The sequence below is a fragment of the Amaranthus tricolor genome, chromosome 4, assembly GCF_026212465.1.
Source record: "Amaranthus tricolor cultivar Red isolate AtriRed21 chromosome 4, ASM2621246v1, whole genome shotgun sequence".
NCBI lineage: Eukaryota > Viridiplantae > Streptophyta > Magnoliopsida > Caryophyllales > Amaranthaceae > Amaranthus > Amaranthus tricolor.
In genome coordinates, this window is record NC_080050.1 from 3,348,644 (window position 1) to 3,368,527 (window position 19,884).

General features: G+C 30.4%; 2 protein-coding genes, 1 long non-coding RNA gene and 1 pseudogene across 3 annotated transcripts; 1 reads left to right on the forward strand and 3 right to left on the reverse strand.

Moving 5' to 3' along the window:
• Window positions 1-203: 203 nt before the first annotated feature.
• On the forward strand, window positions 204-1,673 carry LOC130809951 (uncharacterized). Its single transcript, XR_009040972.1, has 2 exons — window positions 204-1,014; window positions 1,068-1,673. It is a non-coding gene; the product is annotated as an uncharacterized LOC130809951 (long non-coding RNA).
• A 21-nt stretch (window positions 1,674-1,694) lies between these two features.
• Window positions 1,695-4,551, reverse strand: LOC130810657 (uncharacterized; annotated as a pseudogene).
• A 1,419-nt stretch (window positions 4,552-5,970) lies between these two features.
• LOC130809948 (cathecol O-methyltransferase 1-like) lies at window positions 5,971-11,443 on the reverse strand. The gene is made up of 4 exons (XM_057675823.1): window positions 9,431-11,443; window positions 8,103-8,413; window positions 6,658-6,722; window positions 5,971-6,430 (listed from the first exon to the last, which is right to left on the reverse strand). Exons 1-4 carry the CDS (start codon window positions 9,889-9,891, stop codon window positions 6,134-6,136), a joined length of 1,134 nt encoding a protein of 377 aa, XP_057531806.1. The 5' UTR covers window positions 9,892-11,443; the 3' UTR covers window positions 5,971-6,133.
• A 4,050-nt stretch (window positions 11,444-15,493) lies between these two features.
• Window positions 15,494-19,249, reverse strand: LOC130809949 (cathecol O-methyltransferase 1-like). Its single transcript, XM_057675824.1, has 4 exons — window positions 18,705-19,249; window positions 16,644-16,954; window positions 16,098-16,162; window positions 15,494-15,952 (listed from the first exon to the last, which is right to left on the reverse strand). Exons 1-4 carry the CDS (start codon window positions 19,157-19,159, stop codon window positions 15,656-15,658), a joined length of 1,128 nt encoding a protein of 375 aa, XP_057531807.1. The 5' UTR covers window positions 19,160-19,249; the 3' UTR covers window positions 15,494-15,655.
• Between the last annotated feature and the right edge of the window lie 635 nt (window positions 19,250-19,884).

The following is a 19,884-nucleotide window of genomic DNA, read 5'->3' on the forward strand; positions in this document are numbered from 1 at the left end:
AGTCGCACAAAACCCGCATAATTTTTCATTCGATATATGAGATTTTAGTCGAACGTTGATAATACCTCATAGTCTTACTACCTAACGGTCGAAAAAATAAAAAGTTATCCTGACCTTACACGTATACTATTAAACAATTATCCTAACCTTACACGTATACCATCAAACTCTGCAATGCACGGTTCATAGTCTCCTCTCCTCTCAACTCCTCATTTCTTCACTTCCTCTCCCTTTCCATCAGTATAAATCCAGTAAAAGCGCTAACCCACTAAAACAATGGATGCACAACCCAAACTATTTTCTGCCTTTCTGTAATTCATATTCAAATGAGTTTCTTGGGTTTTAGTGATTATATATTATATTAACTAAGAGAAATCCCGATTCAACCTAAGATCAAGGTAGAAAAATGATGGTGCTGGAGCGTCTACGAGGAGAAGCATTGCAGGAGTTGATCACTCGGCGTTTCAGGTATTTAAGACTTTCTCTTCAATAAATTAAACATTTATTGCAATTGGGGGGTTTTAATTTAGGGGTTTTCGGGTTTAATTTTGATTTACGTGGGTTCTTTTAATTTGGGGTTTTTTCTCTTTTCAATTTTACATCTGGAAAGTTCCTGGATTTCTATGTGATTGGATTTCTTGCTTCTAGAGTTTAATATTGTTCTTATTGATGTGTTTATCCTTCTATTTTAATTAATCAATGATGCTAACATGGGTTTTGGATTATTTAATCAATTCAAAATGATAGGATGTACTATGCTGAGTTTCAATAACGTGGAAGAAAAAAAATAGAAAAAGAGGATGAAGTATAGTGGAGTATAATTTTCGATTTCAATGTACTCCTTTGATTTCTATTTGACCCTTTCTAGTTACTGCACTTGTTGAATCTGTCCTAAAATTTTCATTTGCTTCACCTTCCTCACAAGGGTTTGATTGCTTGTGTAAGAGTTGACATTAGCCAACCAAATAAATACTCTCCATTTTATAATTTTTGCAATATTTTTCATTTTAGGATGTTTCAAAATTTTAAATACATTTTCTTTTTGGAAAATAAAACCCGCATTCTAGGTATCATAAAAAATCAATTTTAACCATTCATTTCACTTTTTTCTTTCTCTCTCCTAATATAAACCATTCATTGTACTATCATGAAAGGAGTGATTGTATACCTCATTCAGAGCACCAACATTGTTGAGAACTACTCTCCTTTTAGAGCACCATCATTCATGAGGATATATATATCCTTTCCCATTTTCTCTCTCCTTTCCTACACTTGACACATCATTTTCTCTTTCCTCCACATCACTTCCCACTATCTCCATCCTTTTACTTATCCTTTCCCTCAAAATTCCCCAACATCCATGAGTATCCTTTCCCACTTTCTCTCTCCTACTTACATATACCCCACCATTTATTCCCTTTTCAAATTATATATATATTTTTTTTGAGGGGAATTAATAAACTTAATTATTATTATTATTGGTGTACATGTTGTTAATAATAATTAATATGTAGATCATTCTATTAATTAGACACATTAATTAAACGAGACGAATTCTAAAACATAAAATTCATTGATTAACAACATGAAATACAAAGATTAAACGACACGAATAAAAAAAACATGACTTACGTTGATTAAAATAACACGCAAAGAAAAAATAACAAACATAACTTTAAAAATTACTAAAATGTTTAATTTTCATCCGACCTCCTAGATTGTGCCCATAAAAGCTCGATCAAGTCGTTCTTCAAAGCCATATGGACATTTCTATCACGAATCTCCCCTCTCGAAACTATCAATGTACCGAAATTATCTGGATCATAATGTCCGGGAGTGACGGTGAATGTTGTTGCATTCCTAGTTGAGGACGACCCCGGCATATTCTCAGGCTGTTCATCGGCAAACTCGAGTGGATCTTTATAATTTAAATATGTATCACGCTCGTCTTCAACAATCATGTTGTGGATGATGATGCAAGTCATCATAATTTTCCACAACAGATCTACAGTCCATGCCAAAGCAGGCTTCCTGATTATTGCGAAACGAGCTTGTAACACACCAAAAGCACGTTCAACATCCTTTCTCGCACTCTCTTGACGTTTAGTAAATAACGTATCCTTGGCTGTTTGAGGGGCCGTAACCGCATCTATAAATGTCGACCACTTTGGATAAATGCCATCGGTGAGATAGTATCCTTTTGTGTAAGTGTTTCCATTAACTGTGAACAGAACTTGTGGAGCACGATTACTTATTATATCATCAAACACCGGAGAACGTTGTAGTACATTAATATCATTGCATGACCCAGGAGTCCCAAAGAAGGCGTGCCAAATCCATAAATCCCTAGATGCAACCGCTTCCAAGATAACAGTGGCCGTTTTAGATCGGCCTTGATACATTCCTTTCCATCCAGCTGGACAATTTTTCCATACCCAATGCATGCAATCAATGCTGCCAAGCATGCCGGGGAAGTTTCTAGCCTCCCCTTCTCTTAGTAGACGCTGCATATCTTCCGGTGTTGGCTTGCGGAGGTACTCAGTTGCAAATTGAGCAATAACTCCATCGACAAATTGTGAAAGACATTCTCTAGCAGTACTTTCACCAAGCTTTAGATATTCATCTACTTGATCAGCTGAACAACCATAAGCTAAGTATAGCCGCGGTGCATTTTTGAAGGGGTGAAGCACCAAGACGCATGGTAGCATCGGGACGTTGTTGGAAATAGCGATTACTCGCGCTTAATGTGTCCACAATCCGAAGGAACAAGGGTTTCCTCATACGAAACCTCCTTCGAAATACGGTATCATTGTATACCGGTTGATTACTAAAGTAATCTGCAACTAGATTGTCGTGAGCCGCTTCACGATTTCTAGGCACAGTTTCCCTTCGTTTTCTTGGACGTTTTTGATTATCATGTTGTACTGAATTGTTAACAGCTACAAGCACCGACTTTTGCATCGCAAGTAAACGTTGACTCTCATTTATATAATTCATGACCATGTGATCATAAATTTCATCAGTTATACTTGAGGAGGAAGAGCTTGAAGAACTTGAAGAGATTGAATCTAAGCTCATATTGCATTTGGTGTTTTTATTTTGGTGTGTTTGTTTGTGATACTAGAAGATGGAAATCATATACCTTAAATAGACAAAAGCAATATTACCGTTGCAAAGCCATGAACTTCAAAAATATGTTACCCATTGCACTGTTTCTTTCCTCTTTTCAGTATTTTTTTTGGCTTCTTGTACAACTTGTGCTCGTGGGCCGAGGAGCCTTCTCCTTTCCATGGAAAGGAATACCCAATTCCTTTTTCTAACAGGATCCTCAAACTTATTTTTACATTGTTATTCATCAAGATAAGTACAAGATAAGGGAGCTAAGAGCACCAACATTGTTGAGGACTACTCTCCTTTTAGCATGAAAGGTATGAAGTTTAGTTGACGTTTATATTGTGTCAAAGTGTAGGAACTAAATAACAAGGATTTAAAATGGTTTATCAGTCAATGGAGTACATCTACCATTTAGCTTAAGATTATATTAATGTGTTTAAATTAGAGGAATTACAAATGGAGGTCTAATGTAAGAAGAGAGAAGCTAATCAGGGAGAAAAACTAAGCAAGAAAGTTGCTCTAACAAATAAGACTTTGGTGCAATATTAACCTTAGCATATGGGTGAATATATATAGGAAAAATGAGGGCATCAATGGGGGATACAAAGCCATGACAAAAAATCAGCAAAAGAAGGCAAAGAGTGCACAATAGCCTGTGCTCGTTTGAACATCTAATCCGCTCGTTCGAGCACAGTGCCAACCATACTTGTACTGAAATGGATGCATTTAACACCCAATACTTGCCTCCCAAGCATCCACTATCGTTCGTACATTGTCTCAATGTTCTAACCTGATTTCCATGCAACCAATTATAAGTATGTACTTGTGTTCTCTTCTTACTCTAACAAGTTAAATCAATTTTTTTAATCTTGTTTTGATTATTTGGTGAACAAAAGTCCCCAATAATCCTAACATATCACAAACAAACATAAAAACATTATTCTTTAACAACTTATCTTGTATGAGATTGGTCCATTATGAGGTGGTCTCTTCTAATTAATTCGATTTTTAATTGATGGCTTTAAAATTTTCAGTTATCATTTTAATATACTATATGAGTACATGTATATGAGTTAGCGCAATAAAAGATAACCTATCTTGAAATTGGCTTATTTAAGAATTTATGTATCCGTAAAAATATCAATGTGCTTTCTTTCCAGAAATTGAAACCTACTACAATTAAACTTTCACCAACTTAAAATATCAATGTTCTCACAATCTTGTTCGGTATCTTCATTTAAATATTTTTTGAACTCAAGTTTTGATTTACCCTCTTTTATATTTGTGTTTCTTCCACTTATTTTTCAACATCTCAATTTTTTTGTGAGGAACACAAACGTTATCATCTTTACTAGTAGCTAAAATTTCTTTTTTATGTACATCGTTAAATTGTGAACCTTTATACTCCTTGAATAAAAGAAATAAAATTTCCTTCATTTTTGTTGCAATTGAATTTCCAACATTTCAACCATAAATCTCAACTAACATCCACTCAACATTACTCAAGTTTATAACGGGAATCAAGTACCACTGCAACAAAAGTCAACAGATTAATTTTTTCGAGATCTGTTCAATATTTATCATACTTTCCCTTCATTACGCTAGCCATTAAAGACATTTCAATATCATCAGAATCAATTAACTCTTTCAAAAGAGCATAATGTTTGCATTAACATATGAAGAATCAGAAACACGCAAAGTAAAGTCTTAAAAGCTTGCTAGAAACTGACAAAACCTTCTAATATTTTCCTAATTTTCAATTTCAGGAGATTGTAGGAGATTGTTTGATAAACCTAACTTTTTAAACTTTAACAACCTTGTAGGAGATTATTTGATAAACCTAACAGCTTGTCTAATACGCACAACACAATTATCAACGTGTTTCATACCATTACTAACAACTAAATTAATAATATGAGCAACACAACACATGTGAAGACTACGACATTTAAGAACCCCAGTTTTCAAACCATTAATTATTTTCTGTATATGAGCCATGGCAACATCATTGGAACTAGCATTCTCAATTGTTTTTAGGAGTTTATGATTGGCATCTCTAGTATTTGTTTGTTTATGTTTCATAAACTCAATCTTTGAGAAATGTATCCTTGAATTACATCTTGAGAAAATATTTTGCATAACTGTTGAGAATGCTAATTCCAATGATGTTGCGTTGACTTATATGCAGAAAAAAATTAGTGATTGGAAAATGATATTTTCCTTCAATACCAATCTTCCCCAAATCTAACACTTATAACCTCACTTTAAGCATCAATCTTCTTTTTCTAGAGGCTTAATGATTTTTTAGCTATCGATTTTAACTCTTAAAACACCAATTTCACTACGTAAAATGTCAATTATAACTCTTAAAATCTCTACTCTAACCCTTAATTTTATATTTTATTTACCTACTCTAACTGCAAACTATCCATTTTAAAACTTAGAATGTCTATTCCAATGGTTTAAAGTTTGTCAAATCTAAGACTACTTATTTCAAGGTCTAAAATGTCCAATTCAAGCTTTAAAATGACAACTTCAAAATTATGGGCTGGAATTATTAGTGGTCGTACCGCACGTATGGGGTCGTCTCACAGGAGATTTGTTGTAAAAGTTATATGATCAAAACAGTGAACATACGTTAAATTTTAACTTACAAGTATTGCATTAGAACAATGTTTTTACTCTTATTTTTCTTCTTTGTCAAACTTCTTCAACAAACTAGTATCACCTTACTTAAACTTCGTCATAAAACTAGATTTCATATAAATATATTTTATCTTTAATATATCCCTGAAACATCTTGTTTAAATTTCTTGAAAAAATTGTAAAATGAACAAGTAAAAAATATAGCAGAGGAACTAGTGATTTCCTTTACATTATTGTTTAAATTTTAAGATTAACTTTTTGAATCTTTAAAATACAACAACATTCCATTACATTATGCGAATATGATCAAGTGATTTCCACTTAAACTCGTAGGTGACAATTAAAAGTGTAGATATGCAACTTTTAAATATGATCATTTGTGAAATTCCATAACCCAAAAATTGCATACATAACAATGGATCTTGACACCAGAAAATCCAGCCGCCTTAGCTAAAGCCTCAAATTCTCTCCTAGTCCTTTCCTTTCCTCCTGGATTTTGTGTCATCATGCTCACATCCAATTGACTAATAGCTCTTGAAAGTGATGTCGTCTCTGGCTCGTCTGTGATGTTTGTTTCCACGACGATTACCTTGCCATCTTCTGGCAATGCCTTATAACAATTCTTTAACAATACTAGACATTGATCGTCACTCCAGTCGTGGAGGATCCACTATAACATAAATCGTTAAAAAATACTTTTAATTATACTGTAATCTCCATCACGTGTCTATTTGAATTTGCAACTAAAAATGCATTTCTCTTTATAATATGTCATTATCAGTAGCAAATTAATAATTTCAAAGAAACATACGAGTAAATTTAAATTAAAAATAGGACAACTCATTGTAATAGGAGAGGAGGCATTAACTAATAAAAAGTTGATAACTTAAAAATTACCTTCATGAAGATAGCATCTCCCTTAGGAACACTTTCAAACATATCTCCACCAACATGCTCCACACCTAAATTCATTATGTGAAATCAACATTGATCAATAATTTTATTAATTTTTGTATTATAATAAACGAAAGTAAAATTTAATATATACGCCTCTGTTCTTTGAGTTGGCTACTAGTAATATTTTCTCTCCTGATATGTCATTTTCAGTAACAATACCTATTTTATTATTAAAAAACAATCTAGCAAGCAAAGTAAAATAGAAGTTTTCCTCTGGGTTTTTGACAAAATTGGAATAATTTTCAATGTCATATTTCTAGTCAATAGAATGTCTTCCATATTTTATTTTCTCCTTTATGTCCATTGTTTGTCCAATTGCTGGTTATGCTCCTTTTCACCAAAACTTCATAGAAGCACATTATTATACTAGCTTCTAATATTGGAAATGTTTGGCACTTTGAATAGTCAAAATCTAATTATTATTCTATTTGTTTCGATTTTTAAATAATATTTAATTTAAACTAAATTAAATTGATATGTTAATTAATTGAATATACATAAAATGAAAAACTTTTTAAATTTACACCTTATACTTAGGGAAATTATCAATAGTACCCCTGAGTTTTGCACTTTATCAACGGTACCCCTACGTTTTTTTATTATCAATAGTACCCTCGTATTATTGAGTGTTAAACAACCGTAACCTTTTAAAACTTTTTCCGTTCAAAGTCGTTCAAAACCGTTAACTTTCTTTTATGTTTTGAATAGAAAAATAAAATAAAAAGAAAAAAAATTAACGATTTTGGATGGATAAGTTTTAAAAGGTTATGGTTGTAAAATGCTCAATAGTACATGGGTACCATTGATAATAAAAAAAAATTTAGAAGTACCATTAATAAAGTGCCAAAACTTAGGGGAAGCAATGATAGTTTCCCATTTGACCAAATACATAAACAAAAACCTAATTTCCTTGAGTGTATATTATTTTTAAGAAATTTGAGAGAAATAATGTACTCAAACTGAACAAAGTATAACATTTTTAAAAATGATTTAGAAATAAGAATTACTATTCCGTTTCTTCAAAAGAAATATAGTGCTCTTAAAGAAAATGCGGACATATGGTAATAAATGAGGAGAGAATAAGTTGCAAGAATAAAATTAATCAAAAAAAATAATAATATATAGATGATATTAAAAGAAAATGGTGCATTATAGTCCAAAAATAAACGGAATGAAATATTCGGGTTATCAAGTCGATTTCTGGTCAGATGTTTCAAGTGTCTAAGTTGGTTTTTATGTATATAATTGTTAATCAATTTTTATCTCGGGTTAAATCGAGTCCGGTTACAAGGTCCAGTAATTAATAAATGCTATATGAGTGGGACGTAGGAAAAATTAATTAGGTGACTTGAAAGTTATAATAACAATTAAAAGCATAAACATACCAGGCAGTGGAGGAGCTTGTTGAATAACATGGGGCAAATCAAAGTTAATTCCTTTAATAGAAGGATATTGAGATGTAATAGCATTAATACTATGTCCAAGACCTCCTCCAACATCAACTAGTTGTTTAATGTTCTCAAATCCTTTATAATTTTGGATCACCTTTTTTATGGTATGTGTTGAATGAGCAAGCATTGCTTTGTTAAAGATCTCATTAAATTTTGGATCCACACTTGGGTATTCAAATGCATGCATTCCATATACCTTATTGAATGGTATTCCTCCTTCCATCACCGCCTCTTTTAATTTGCACCTATGAATATCACATAGAGTCAGAGTCAGCAACTCAATATCCTGCACAAGTCAATTTCGAGGGAAAAGGGTGCAGGCAAATCTTATCCTGGCCCCCTACAAGGAGTTAACAAGGAGAAATGCGTGCATTCAGAATATCCTAAAAAAAACTTTTAAATCGCATTTTATAAATATATCCATACGAATAACTTCAGTTTCTATACTAATAAAATAATTAATTAACTAGAATCATCATCTAAATTATTTCTCATGATTTATTTGGAATATAATTCCTTCTTTAAGGAAAAGAAAAATTAAATTTTAACATAAAGTTATTAGTACTATAGTATGCAAATTTCGTTTGGCCACCTTCTTTAAAAAAGCCCACCTAAACAACACTATTAGATTGATAACAAGTCAAATTATTAATTAAATATCACAAGTCGATTGAATGTGTTTTGATTGTTTTATTTTTTTCTTCATATTTTAACAAATTACATTAGGTTTAACAAACGTATTAACTATAAATACTCATATAATTTTATGAGGGAATTTATAAAAATTGACTTTCAGAACAAGTTAATCTAAAGGGTTGATCTTATTTGATTTATTTCTATAATTTTTTTTATAATTACTGCCTAGTATATCGGATGACCGCATTCCTCTGCCCTTTCTGTTAGGGGGTGTTGACCCTGCTCTAAACGAGATTTACAGAGTATGATGGTATAATTGTATCACCTAGTATATTAAATTATAAAAAAACTAAATTTTTTAATGGAGCAATAATTTGCAATTTCATAACAAATGTAAACCTTTCCTAATCTTTCTAAAAAAATATTTTATTATTTGATTATTTAGGGTTATGAGTTATCACTTTAAAATTGTAAATGGTAACTTTTAGGTTATAGCTTATAAACTATCACTTTAAGAAAGTAAACGTACAATGAGTCAACCCAATAAAAATAATCTCACTGTAAAATCGTCTCAATTTGCAAAAAAAGAAACAAAAAAGAAAAGTTGTATTAATTAATTAACTTACCAAGTGGAAAGAAAAACCTTGTCAATAACCAAGTTTAACATAGGGGCTAAGGACACCCCATCTTCATCAGGAACAAAGAACTTTGTAACCGGAGCGGGTCCATACAACCTCAGAACCGACCCTTCTTCGTTGGTAATGGCCTTACAACTCACTACAGAATAAGTAGCTAACACCCTTAACATCCGGTCTAACATAACTGGAGCTTCCGGGTTTTTAGATTGGATCCGGGTCGCCAACTCAGTAGTGGATAACCCATCTGAATCCACCTCCTTATTAATGATTTGAAGCACACCTAAATCAATAGTAGCATTTAAAATCATGGGAAGAACACATGAATTAAGTATTTGAGCAGCATATGCATATGTTTCATCTTCATTTTGATCATGTTTTGAATGATTTAATGATCCATTAATTACACCATTTGTGTCAGCTATGGTTTGATCATTGTGATTAGTAGACATTTTTGATTTTTTATTGAATAGAAAAATATTTTGGGTAGTTTTTTTTTTTTTTTTTTTTTTGTGTTGAATTAAGTAGAAGTATATTGTAAGATTTGTAGTAGTAAGGACTAGTAGAAATAGAGTTTTTATAGATTTTTTTGATTGAAGTTTGGTATATGTAAGCCACCATGGCACCAACCATTTGTTATGATTGCTTTAGTTGTTGGATAATAAAGAAAAGTATTAGTGGGTGGCTAAAGACAATTGAGACCAACTTATTATGCACTAGTATAGTTCTTGTATTGAGTGGGGTACAAAATAATAGTACTTTGTAATATTTAATTTATCTCATTTTTATTTTAATTTGTTTTAATTAATTTGCCTAATTTTTATTTTAGAAGTTGATCCTACTATATTTACCCTTTTATTATACTTAATTTTTTAGTTTTCGTGTCAAAATTCTGAACTGAAAACTAGAGTATCCATTATGGCGGCTTGAATTTGTTGTAAAGTTAGTGCAACGTTTTTTTTCAAGAAAATTAGGTAGAAGATGTTGCATATGCAAATGAGATGAGTTATTGAACTTAGAAGTTTGGTTGTTGAGGGAGTATCTAAGTGATTCATGGTGGCTTTAGGTTAAAAATAATGAAGATGGAAATTAGAGATAGTAAACTAGAATGTATGTATTAAATAAAAGATAGATATAACCTAAATAACCTATAACCTTATTTATAACAAAACATAATAATAATAATGTACAATCGTAAGAAGACCAAAAGCCTTCGACAATCCAAACCAATAACCACTTTTGCGCTTCAGCGAGCTAGCTAGTGTGACAATCCACGACGACACGACCTTTGAAGTCCCCTCGATTCGAGAGTCGTCAACTTCTTGACATGAAATTCCTTGGTTAAAATTCAAATTTCCTCAAAGTTCTAAGCAAGTATCATTCGACAACCCATTGACCATGACTCTTAATAGGTCGTTCAGCTTACGTTTTCAGCTATTTTAATATTTTAAATTTTGTGGCTTTTTTCTTGAGCATCTTATGCTGAAATTACCTCAAAAATTCATCAAAATAAACAGAAATTATATTGAAGACTTGTGAAATGCCTTCAACTCAAATCTTATACCGTTAAGCTCATAAAATATGGTCAAATAACTCAAAATAAGTAGCGAAATAAGACAGATTGGTGCTCAGAAACGCACCTACTATTAATCCATTCTACTTGATGCTTTCCAATAACAACAAATCTAGTCTTAAACCGTTGAAAACTCTCATATGGGTTACACTTAATTTTATACACCTATATACTTCCAGGAAATACATTTCTTTTTAAGTAGCTTTCCTCCTATCTAGTCTAAATTTTACGCCTTTAGGGCTCGTTTAGATCGATATTTAAGAGATAACAGGTAAATAAAAGTTAAAGTAAGAAAAAAATTAACTACATAAGAGTTTAATAGAATTTGATTGTTAAAGAGGTGGAAGAATTTGTTAGAAAGTAATAGTCGTAATATTCGTTTTTGGGGATAATATAAGAAATTTATTCAAAATTGATGTAATTTTTTTCAATAAAGGTAAAAAAAATTTGGTCCTAAATTTCATCATAACATGCTGAGAATTCCTAAATTTTAATTCAAGTTTTTTTTATTTCACTTTCACATTTTAAATGGAAAAGTACATTTTAATTAATTATAATTTTCTTTGTACTTACTTTTATTTCTATCCTTATTTGTAAAAAAATTTATTTGTGATTCTAAATGATACTTCTATATCATGTAAATTGTTAGCAATACCAAAAAAAAATAAAAAAAATTTAGTGAAGTTTTGTTGGTTTACTATATTATTAATATGACATAATTTGCCATGCATTTATACATTTCTTTGCTTTACTTTTGTGTAATTGCTTTAATTTAATTTATTTGTATAAAAAAAACTCTAGAATTATTAGATCTTTTAGCAGTCAATAATGGTCAACAATTAGACGACCAATGTTTTCCAGCCAATAAAGTATATTCTTATTTTCCACCAACCCACTTTGGCCAACCCAACATACCACTATGATTTGTTTACTCTTATCTTTTGTTGGGATCAGTTGAAATAAGTATACTCTATTCCTATTTATTTTAAGCTAGGTGTGATATTTACTTTATATACTCTATTCAATATATTTATTTAATTTTTAATATATATATAATTATGTATAACTAAAAAATAATAAAATATTAATATTAATAAACATAATATATAAACGAATCAAATAAGATCTCACATGATTATATTTTGACTTATAAATTAATAATAAAATACAATTTAAGAGTGATAGATGAATAATGTCCTAAAAGTAAATGGAACATCTAAGGTGAATAGGAGAAAATTATTATTTTTATAGGAAAGTTATGTGATCGGATCTCACATTATTCTTCTCTTTTCTCAGTTTAGCCAATGATTTCAGAAAAAACATACTCCCTCATTCAACTTAATTTGCCTTAGTTTTTATTTTAGTAAATAAAATAATAATTTGTAAAGTTAACAACTCAGGAATTTCCCGAGCAACAGTCTTTTGTTGGAATCACTAATTACTCAATCAACAATCACAATTTTTTTTTTCAAATCAACATCAGACTGCAAATTGCCATGCAACCAACAAAATTAAAAATTCAAATGAAGATTGAATTCTAAAGATATGTTAAATATTTTATCACATCTCATCATACAAGAAATTTTTGGGATAGAGGTGTAGATACAGTACAGATGACCCTCACATATTTAGCACTAAATGTGTTCGGAATAAATCTGATAATTTTACCTAACTGTGTAACCGAATCCGATTAGACCAACTACAAAATAAATTTACAATTATGTAAAAACCAATATAAACACGAGATTTGATTTTAAAGCGATCTGATGTCACAAATAAACACCTCCATTATTTCATTTCATTCATAATCTAGTTCATTCCAATTTAACCCAGTTTGATTCATTTTAATTTAATTTAACTTACTTTTATCTAATTCCATTTAGCTAAATAACCTAAGAAAAATTTAGCAAAATTGTCAAATCCACAGAAAATAATTAAATTATAATTTATTTTCAAAATAAATCCTAATATGTGTATTTATAGTGAATATATATAATAGGTAGATTTATTTTTTATTTTAAAAAAATAATAAGTTGATTTATTTTCAAGGTACTAAATAAATATTGGTTTATATTATTGACAATTTTCCCCAAAAATTAAGTGATTGTTGAGGAAATTTTTTCAATAACTACTCGATAATTGATGAGTATGTTCTCTTCAGCTGAAATAAATTACTCCACAAATTTCGCTTTTCTAGGATTGAATTCTTTGCTAAACTGAATTTTGTTAATATTATTAATTTTTGGTTTATATTATTAATTTCACTCTTTACTTTTTACATTTCTTTCATTTAGAATATTCCTTATTTTAATACTAGTACTTATTTTCTTTTTACAGTAGTCTCACTTTCTTTCTTTTAATATCATTTGTTATAAATTTATTGTCGCGTCCTTTTACACCTCAATTATCAATTTCTCCTCTTTGTTTGTATTTTGTCTTCTCCCTTAAGGCCTTAACTACAAAGTAATATTTACCCTTTTAAAAAATGAATGTTATTTACTTATTTAAAGAAAAATATATATGGAAGATTTCCCACCTAATAAAAAGTAAAGAAAAATCATTATAAATGATTAATCTTTTTGCATTGAGGAAGGTTAACAATGATGGACTATTGGAATTGGAGTATTGAACTATGATTGTTGGAGAAATCAACAAACGTAAGCAAATCCTATTATGATGTCTCCATTTGTTTTCAAAATGTGTTTGAAATTCGATATCTACTAATATAATTATATAGAGTTATAAAGAAACTTTAAAAAAAATTATATGATAAAATTATTTACGTCAAAATAAATTTATAAACTCCCATATAAATATATTTTAACTTGTAGTATAACTATGAAAAATTATGTACGAGTTTTTCTTTTTGTAAATAGAATAATCCTTAAAGAGACAAGTTTTATTTTGTTTTATTGAATCTAAACATGATCCTACCTATATTAACTTACTACAACCAATAATACCCTACTACAATTTATAATTTATTTTTTCTTTCTATTTCAAAATTTATAATTATCCCACCAAATAATATGATCGCACCAACAATATTCACCCATTCGTTTCTCTTAATTCTTGTCATTTCATTATTTTCCAAAACCATATGGTGGTAGGAAGATTAGCTCACCCACTATATATGTAAGTCAACAAACCACTATTTTATCGACGTGGGATCTTGTCTCACATGTGAAGTATTTCCAACACTTTGAATGAGAATTTTTGGGCTAATTGGAGAATTTTTGGGCTAAACCCAAAAAAATGACAAGAAAACGACAAAGGAGTAGTCGTATTGACTTATGGTCAAAATTAGTGAACTAAAACGAAATGTGGAATAAAACATCAATCAGTACATGTATTTGAATTGAAGGTAACTTCAACGGGATAAATTAATTTAACTGTTTTTTTATAAAAAAAATTACTTTAACAATAATCAAAAAATGTGTTTTGATTATAAAAATAGTGTGACAATTGAGAAAAAAGAAGTAACTTATATAAATATTACTCCATACAATATAAAATATTTAATAAAATGTCGTTTTAACATAAAAATACTTTTTTCATTTCTACTTTTTTGTTATACTATAATTATAATATAATTGTAAAAACTTTTTGTTAAAATTTAACAAACAAATTTACATAGAGGGAATAATTTATTATGTAGTTGTAAATTGTAATGCACTCCGAATGGAAACTGCCAAAGAAAGTTCGGTTTCTCCACAGATTGTAAAGGGGTTTGTTGAGCAATCGATGTCACTCCAATGAATTTTAAATTTTTCTAATTTTTAAAAAGAGACGGTTTTACAGTGAGATCGTATTTATTGGACTAATTTAATATCACTTATATTTTTAAAGTGATTATTTACAATTTTAAGTGAAGATTTATAATCTTAAAATGACTAATTATAATTTTTAAGTGATCGTTTACTGTTTTAATGTGATTATAACCTCAGTCCCTTTTGTATGAGACCGTCTCACTGTGAGACGAGCCCATACAAAAGATCCATTAAGCTAAAAGTTTATATTATTGGGCTATTTAACCTAAGTACGAAGCACGTCTTACGATAAAACCGTCTCATACAAGAATTTGTGTTATAACCTTAAAGTGATCAAATACAGTTTTAAAGTAATTATTTTTTATAGTTTTAAAGTGATTATTTATAATCTTAAATTGATTAATTAGACTAAACTAATTTGTGTAGGTGAATCTCAAATAGAAGGTCTCATACAAGACTCTATGACACTATAAAGCCAAAATTTAGAATTTTTTTTAAAGCTTATTTTTTAAAGTTTTTGGAAAAATGAGTGCACATCCAAACTATTTGGGAAAATAAGTTTTTAGGAAAAACACTGATAAGAGTAGTATTTTTATACCTCATTGGGCTAGAAACTGGGCTTTGGATAGAAAAAGAAAACGTTGTCTTTACTGTTAATACTTTAAAAGTAAGCTTGAAAAAAAGTTTCAAAATTTATTTAACAATCAGATATGAAATAGTAATATCTAATACTAATATGAAGTCAAATAAACTAATCAAATTAAATCGGTCCTCACAATTTTTTTTAATGTCATGCTGTTACAATCTCTTATGAAAATGAGATCAAGAATCAACATCTTGCTCCTACCACTAATGAATAAAAAGATGATCTTTTTACTTATAAAATTCCATGACCCAAAATTGACAAACACGACAAATAAACTTAACCTGTGTAAAACCAGTTGCATTAGCCAAAGCTATGAACTCTTTTTGTGTTCTTTCTTTTCCTCCTGGATTTTTGTTCATCATATACACATCCATTTGACTGATTGTTTTGGCAATGACACTACTTTCGGGTTCTTCAGTAAAAATCGATTCCACCACGATCACCTTTCCGTTTTCAGGTATTGCTTTGTGACAATTCTTCAAAACGTTTAAGCAACGATCATCGCTCCAATCATGAAGAATCCACTACATAGTTGTACGAATTAGTAGAGTTGTCATTAAAAATTCTTAAATATATGGGCCATTAGTAATATTTAGAGATCGAATAACAGAATTGAATAAATTAGATGTCGTCTCAAAATCTAGTATGAGAACATTGTGTGTGGCTTACCTTCATGAAAATGGCATCACCTTGAGGAACACATTCAAACATGTCTCCACCCACATGTTCCACACCTACATATGAATGATAAAATTTGTCAATGAACCAACTCAACCAAAAGTTTAAACTTATGGTTGACCTCGAATATAATGTTATATACTTTAATATGCTCTTTCACATGAAGGTCCTTTAGGCTAGAAGTGTGGATGCAACACATATGCTCCTCATACCTGATGCTAAATATTTCACTTTGAGGGGTGGTTGATATTCGAAACTGTGACTTTTTGTCACGTTGGCTTCTGATACCATGTCAAAAAAACCAAATCGACTAAAAGCTTAAGCTTACGGTTGAGGTCCCATGATATGTTATATACTCTAAGTTTCTAACAAACAACAGCAAAGAGATTGTTCCGATTGATTCTTGATGACAAACATCACATGCAACTTCACATGAACAATAAATGCACGTGATTTTCATTATAATCTGAAACTAAAGAACTATAGAGCTCTGACCTGATCGAAATAAAGGATATCGTTGCAAAGAAAATGACATACCCGGGTAAGATTGGGCGTTGGAAACAACATGTGGCAAGTCGAAATTGATGGCTTTGATGGAAGGATACATTGAAGTAATAGCATGAAGAGTATGTCCAAGACCACCACCTACATCAACAAGTGTGTTGATACCCTCAAAACCTTTGTATTTGTCAAGTAGTTTCTTGGTGATAATAGTTGTATAACTAAACATTGCTGCATTGAAAACTTGATTGAATCTTGGATCTAAGCCAGGATAATCAAATGCATGGACTCCATACATTTTGTTGAATGGAATGCCTCCCTCTAATATTGCTTCATTGAACTTAACCCTGCATTGTGTGAACAAGCTCAAGAATATCAAATAAAGCACTCTTTTTGATTTGGTGACAAGTTTTTGCTATAGTTTATAGAGATATTTGGTTACTTTGCCTCCTACATTAGTTTTTTTATTCTAGAGGAAGAAGAATTTACTACGAGCAACAGGGTGAGGGTATTTGATTTTCTTGTAAACCGTATAAATCAAATTCTTATTAATGTTAGATTAAATAACATATTCTAAAATCTCAACTATTAGCTTAAACTTTTAGTTTAGTTAGTTCTTGACATGGTATAAAGCCAACTCAACCAAAAGTTTAAACTGATAGTTGAGGCTCTGATATGTTATTCAGTCTAAAAATTAAAAGATATAGAAAAAGCTTTTAAACTGAACACTTATGATTGTAAACTAATTATTTAGTAATTACTAATTAAAAAATAATTAAAAATTCGTCTGCATACATCACTTGCTTAAAAAAAAGGAGCTCAATTCATTAATAAAAGCCCAATTTAATCCTAAAAAACAAACAATTTAGTTTAATTAACTCAGCAAGTGTTGTAAGAAACCATCTCACCGTGAGACGAACTCATACAAGCAAAATTTGAATTTTACAAGACAATAGCTTTTTTAAAGAGTTTGCCGATCTAACTGAGACTGTCTCATGGTGAAATGATCTCAATAAAAAATTAGTGTAATTTATTACTCCCTCCGTTCTTTTTTGATCTTCCACTTTGGGTTTTTCACACATATTAAGGAAGATAGAATCTTTGAGTTGTGGTGGGTATTATTTTAATTAAATAGTAGTGTGAAGTAATGATTGTATTGGAAGTATGAGGTTGTAGTGGGTATTATTTTAATTAAATAGTAGTGTGAGATAATGATTGTATTGAAAGTATGAGAGAAAAAATTATTATAAATAAAAGAAAAGGGGTACATCAAAAGAAAAGGGGGGTTTTAAGGGGTAAAAGTGGGATAAAAAATTTCTAAAAATAGAAAGTATTCTAAAGTGAAAGAACTTTTAAAACTACCCGTTATAGTAATGTGGAAAATCAAAAAAGAACGGAGGGAGTATAATCTAAAATTAAATTTATATATCAAATACCCCCTCCGTTCCTTAATGAAAATCTTATAAGGAATGTTCACAGAAATTAAGAAAAATAAAATCTTTTAGTTAGTAGAGATATTATTTTATTAAATAATAAATTTGATGAAAGAAAAGTGGAGATCAAAAATATTAAAGAAAGTTAATAAAAAAAATATGAAGACTATAACTAAAAAACTATTTTTATAAAGTTAGTGGTAAACATGTGAAAACCACAAAGAATATTAAAATGTTAAAATGGAGTTTGTGGAAGATTATGTGAGGACCATAATCATTATTAAAATATTAAAATGAGGATGGGTAATGTTATTTTTGTCCAAAATTTGTAATATAAATGGAAAGATTTCTTATGGAAACAACAATTGAAACAACCAAAATGGAAAGTGAGAACTTCTTTAAGGAACAGAGGGGGTAATAAACACATAAATTAGTGATCTAATTTCGGCCATGAGACCGTCTCACCATAAAACGAGTGCATGCAAAAAGTTGATTATGCTAAAAGTTTCTATTATTGAGCTAGTTAGCCTAAGCATAAGGAAGGTCTCACAGTAAGACCGTATCTGTGAATTCCAATATATCTAACAATATTTTATAAATCTATAAACCCCCAAATTTATACTCCATTAGATTCATAGAGAAGAATAAGAATGAAAGAACTAACCAGCTTGCACGAACAATAGGATCTTCAACCAAGGAAATGAAAGGACCTAAGCTAATTCCATTCTCATCTCCAACAGAGCAGAGCAGCCCCGTCAGCCCCGTCAGCCCATACCGCCTTTCTACATTTCCGTCAGCCCCGTCGACAACAGAGCAGCTGACGACCGAGTGACACGCCAACAGGCGAAGTATTCGGTCCAGCAGTGACGGAGCATCCGGGTTTCGGGACGCAGGAAGCTGAGCAGCAATCTCATTGGGCGAAAGCGGTCGACCGGCCTTCGCCATAATGCCAAAAATGTTAAGCTCCACTGCTGTTTTTAGGGCCAAAGGAAGTGTTCCTGACTGTAAAATTTGTGCTGCGGCAAGAAAATCTGAATCTTCTTCTTCGTCGTGATAAGGTAGTTGAAGATTAGTGTTAGAAATGGTGGTGGGTTTTTCAGATGCAGAGGAGTTTGACATTGTTTTTGGTTGCTGGGAAGTTTAGGATGAGTTAAGAACAGGGATTCATAAATTGAATTATTGAATATCTGGGTTTTGGTAGGTTGGTTTTGAGGAGAGAATAATTATTTTTTTATTGAAAATTCTCATGCGCAGCACGAGGGGCAAACTTTAAGAGGTTAGAAAATGCTAGGTTAAAAACAGACTAAATGATTCGATATTCATCCAATTTTATAGTTAAATCTGATTTGACTCGACGTAAAATTAGACATTTAGACTAACAATTATGAAAAAATCAACATAAATACAAAATTCAATTTTAGACGACCTGAAATATTTGACTCAAAATTAATCCGATAACTCAAATAAACACCTTTAGAAAATCCATAAATTGGAGTGATGGAAGTGTGGAACCCTCGTATATTAGCAAATTCTCTAAATTCCTTGGATTTAGGTAGGGTAATCAAATTATATTGGGCGTGATACACCTCATACACCTGGTTAAGAGGGACACATCATTATTTTACTTTACTCTAATATATATATATATATATATATATATATATATATATATATATATATATATATATATATATATATATATATATATATATATATATATATATATATATGTATATTTTTCCCATTTAAATAGATAGAAATTGTAATTGACTTCTAAAATAAAAAAATAACTTTCCCTTCTTCTTCTTCCTTGTGATTCTCTTCTTCCTCCTGATTGCATCTCA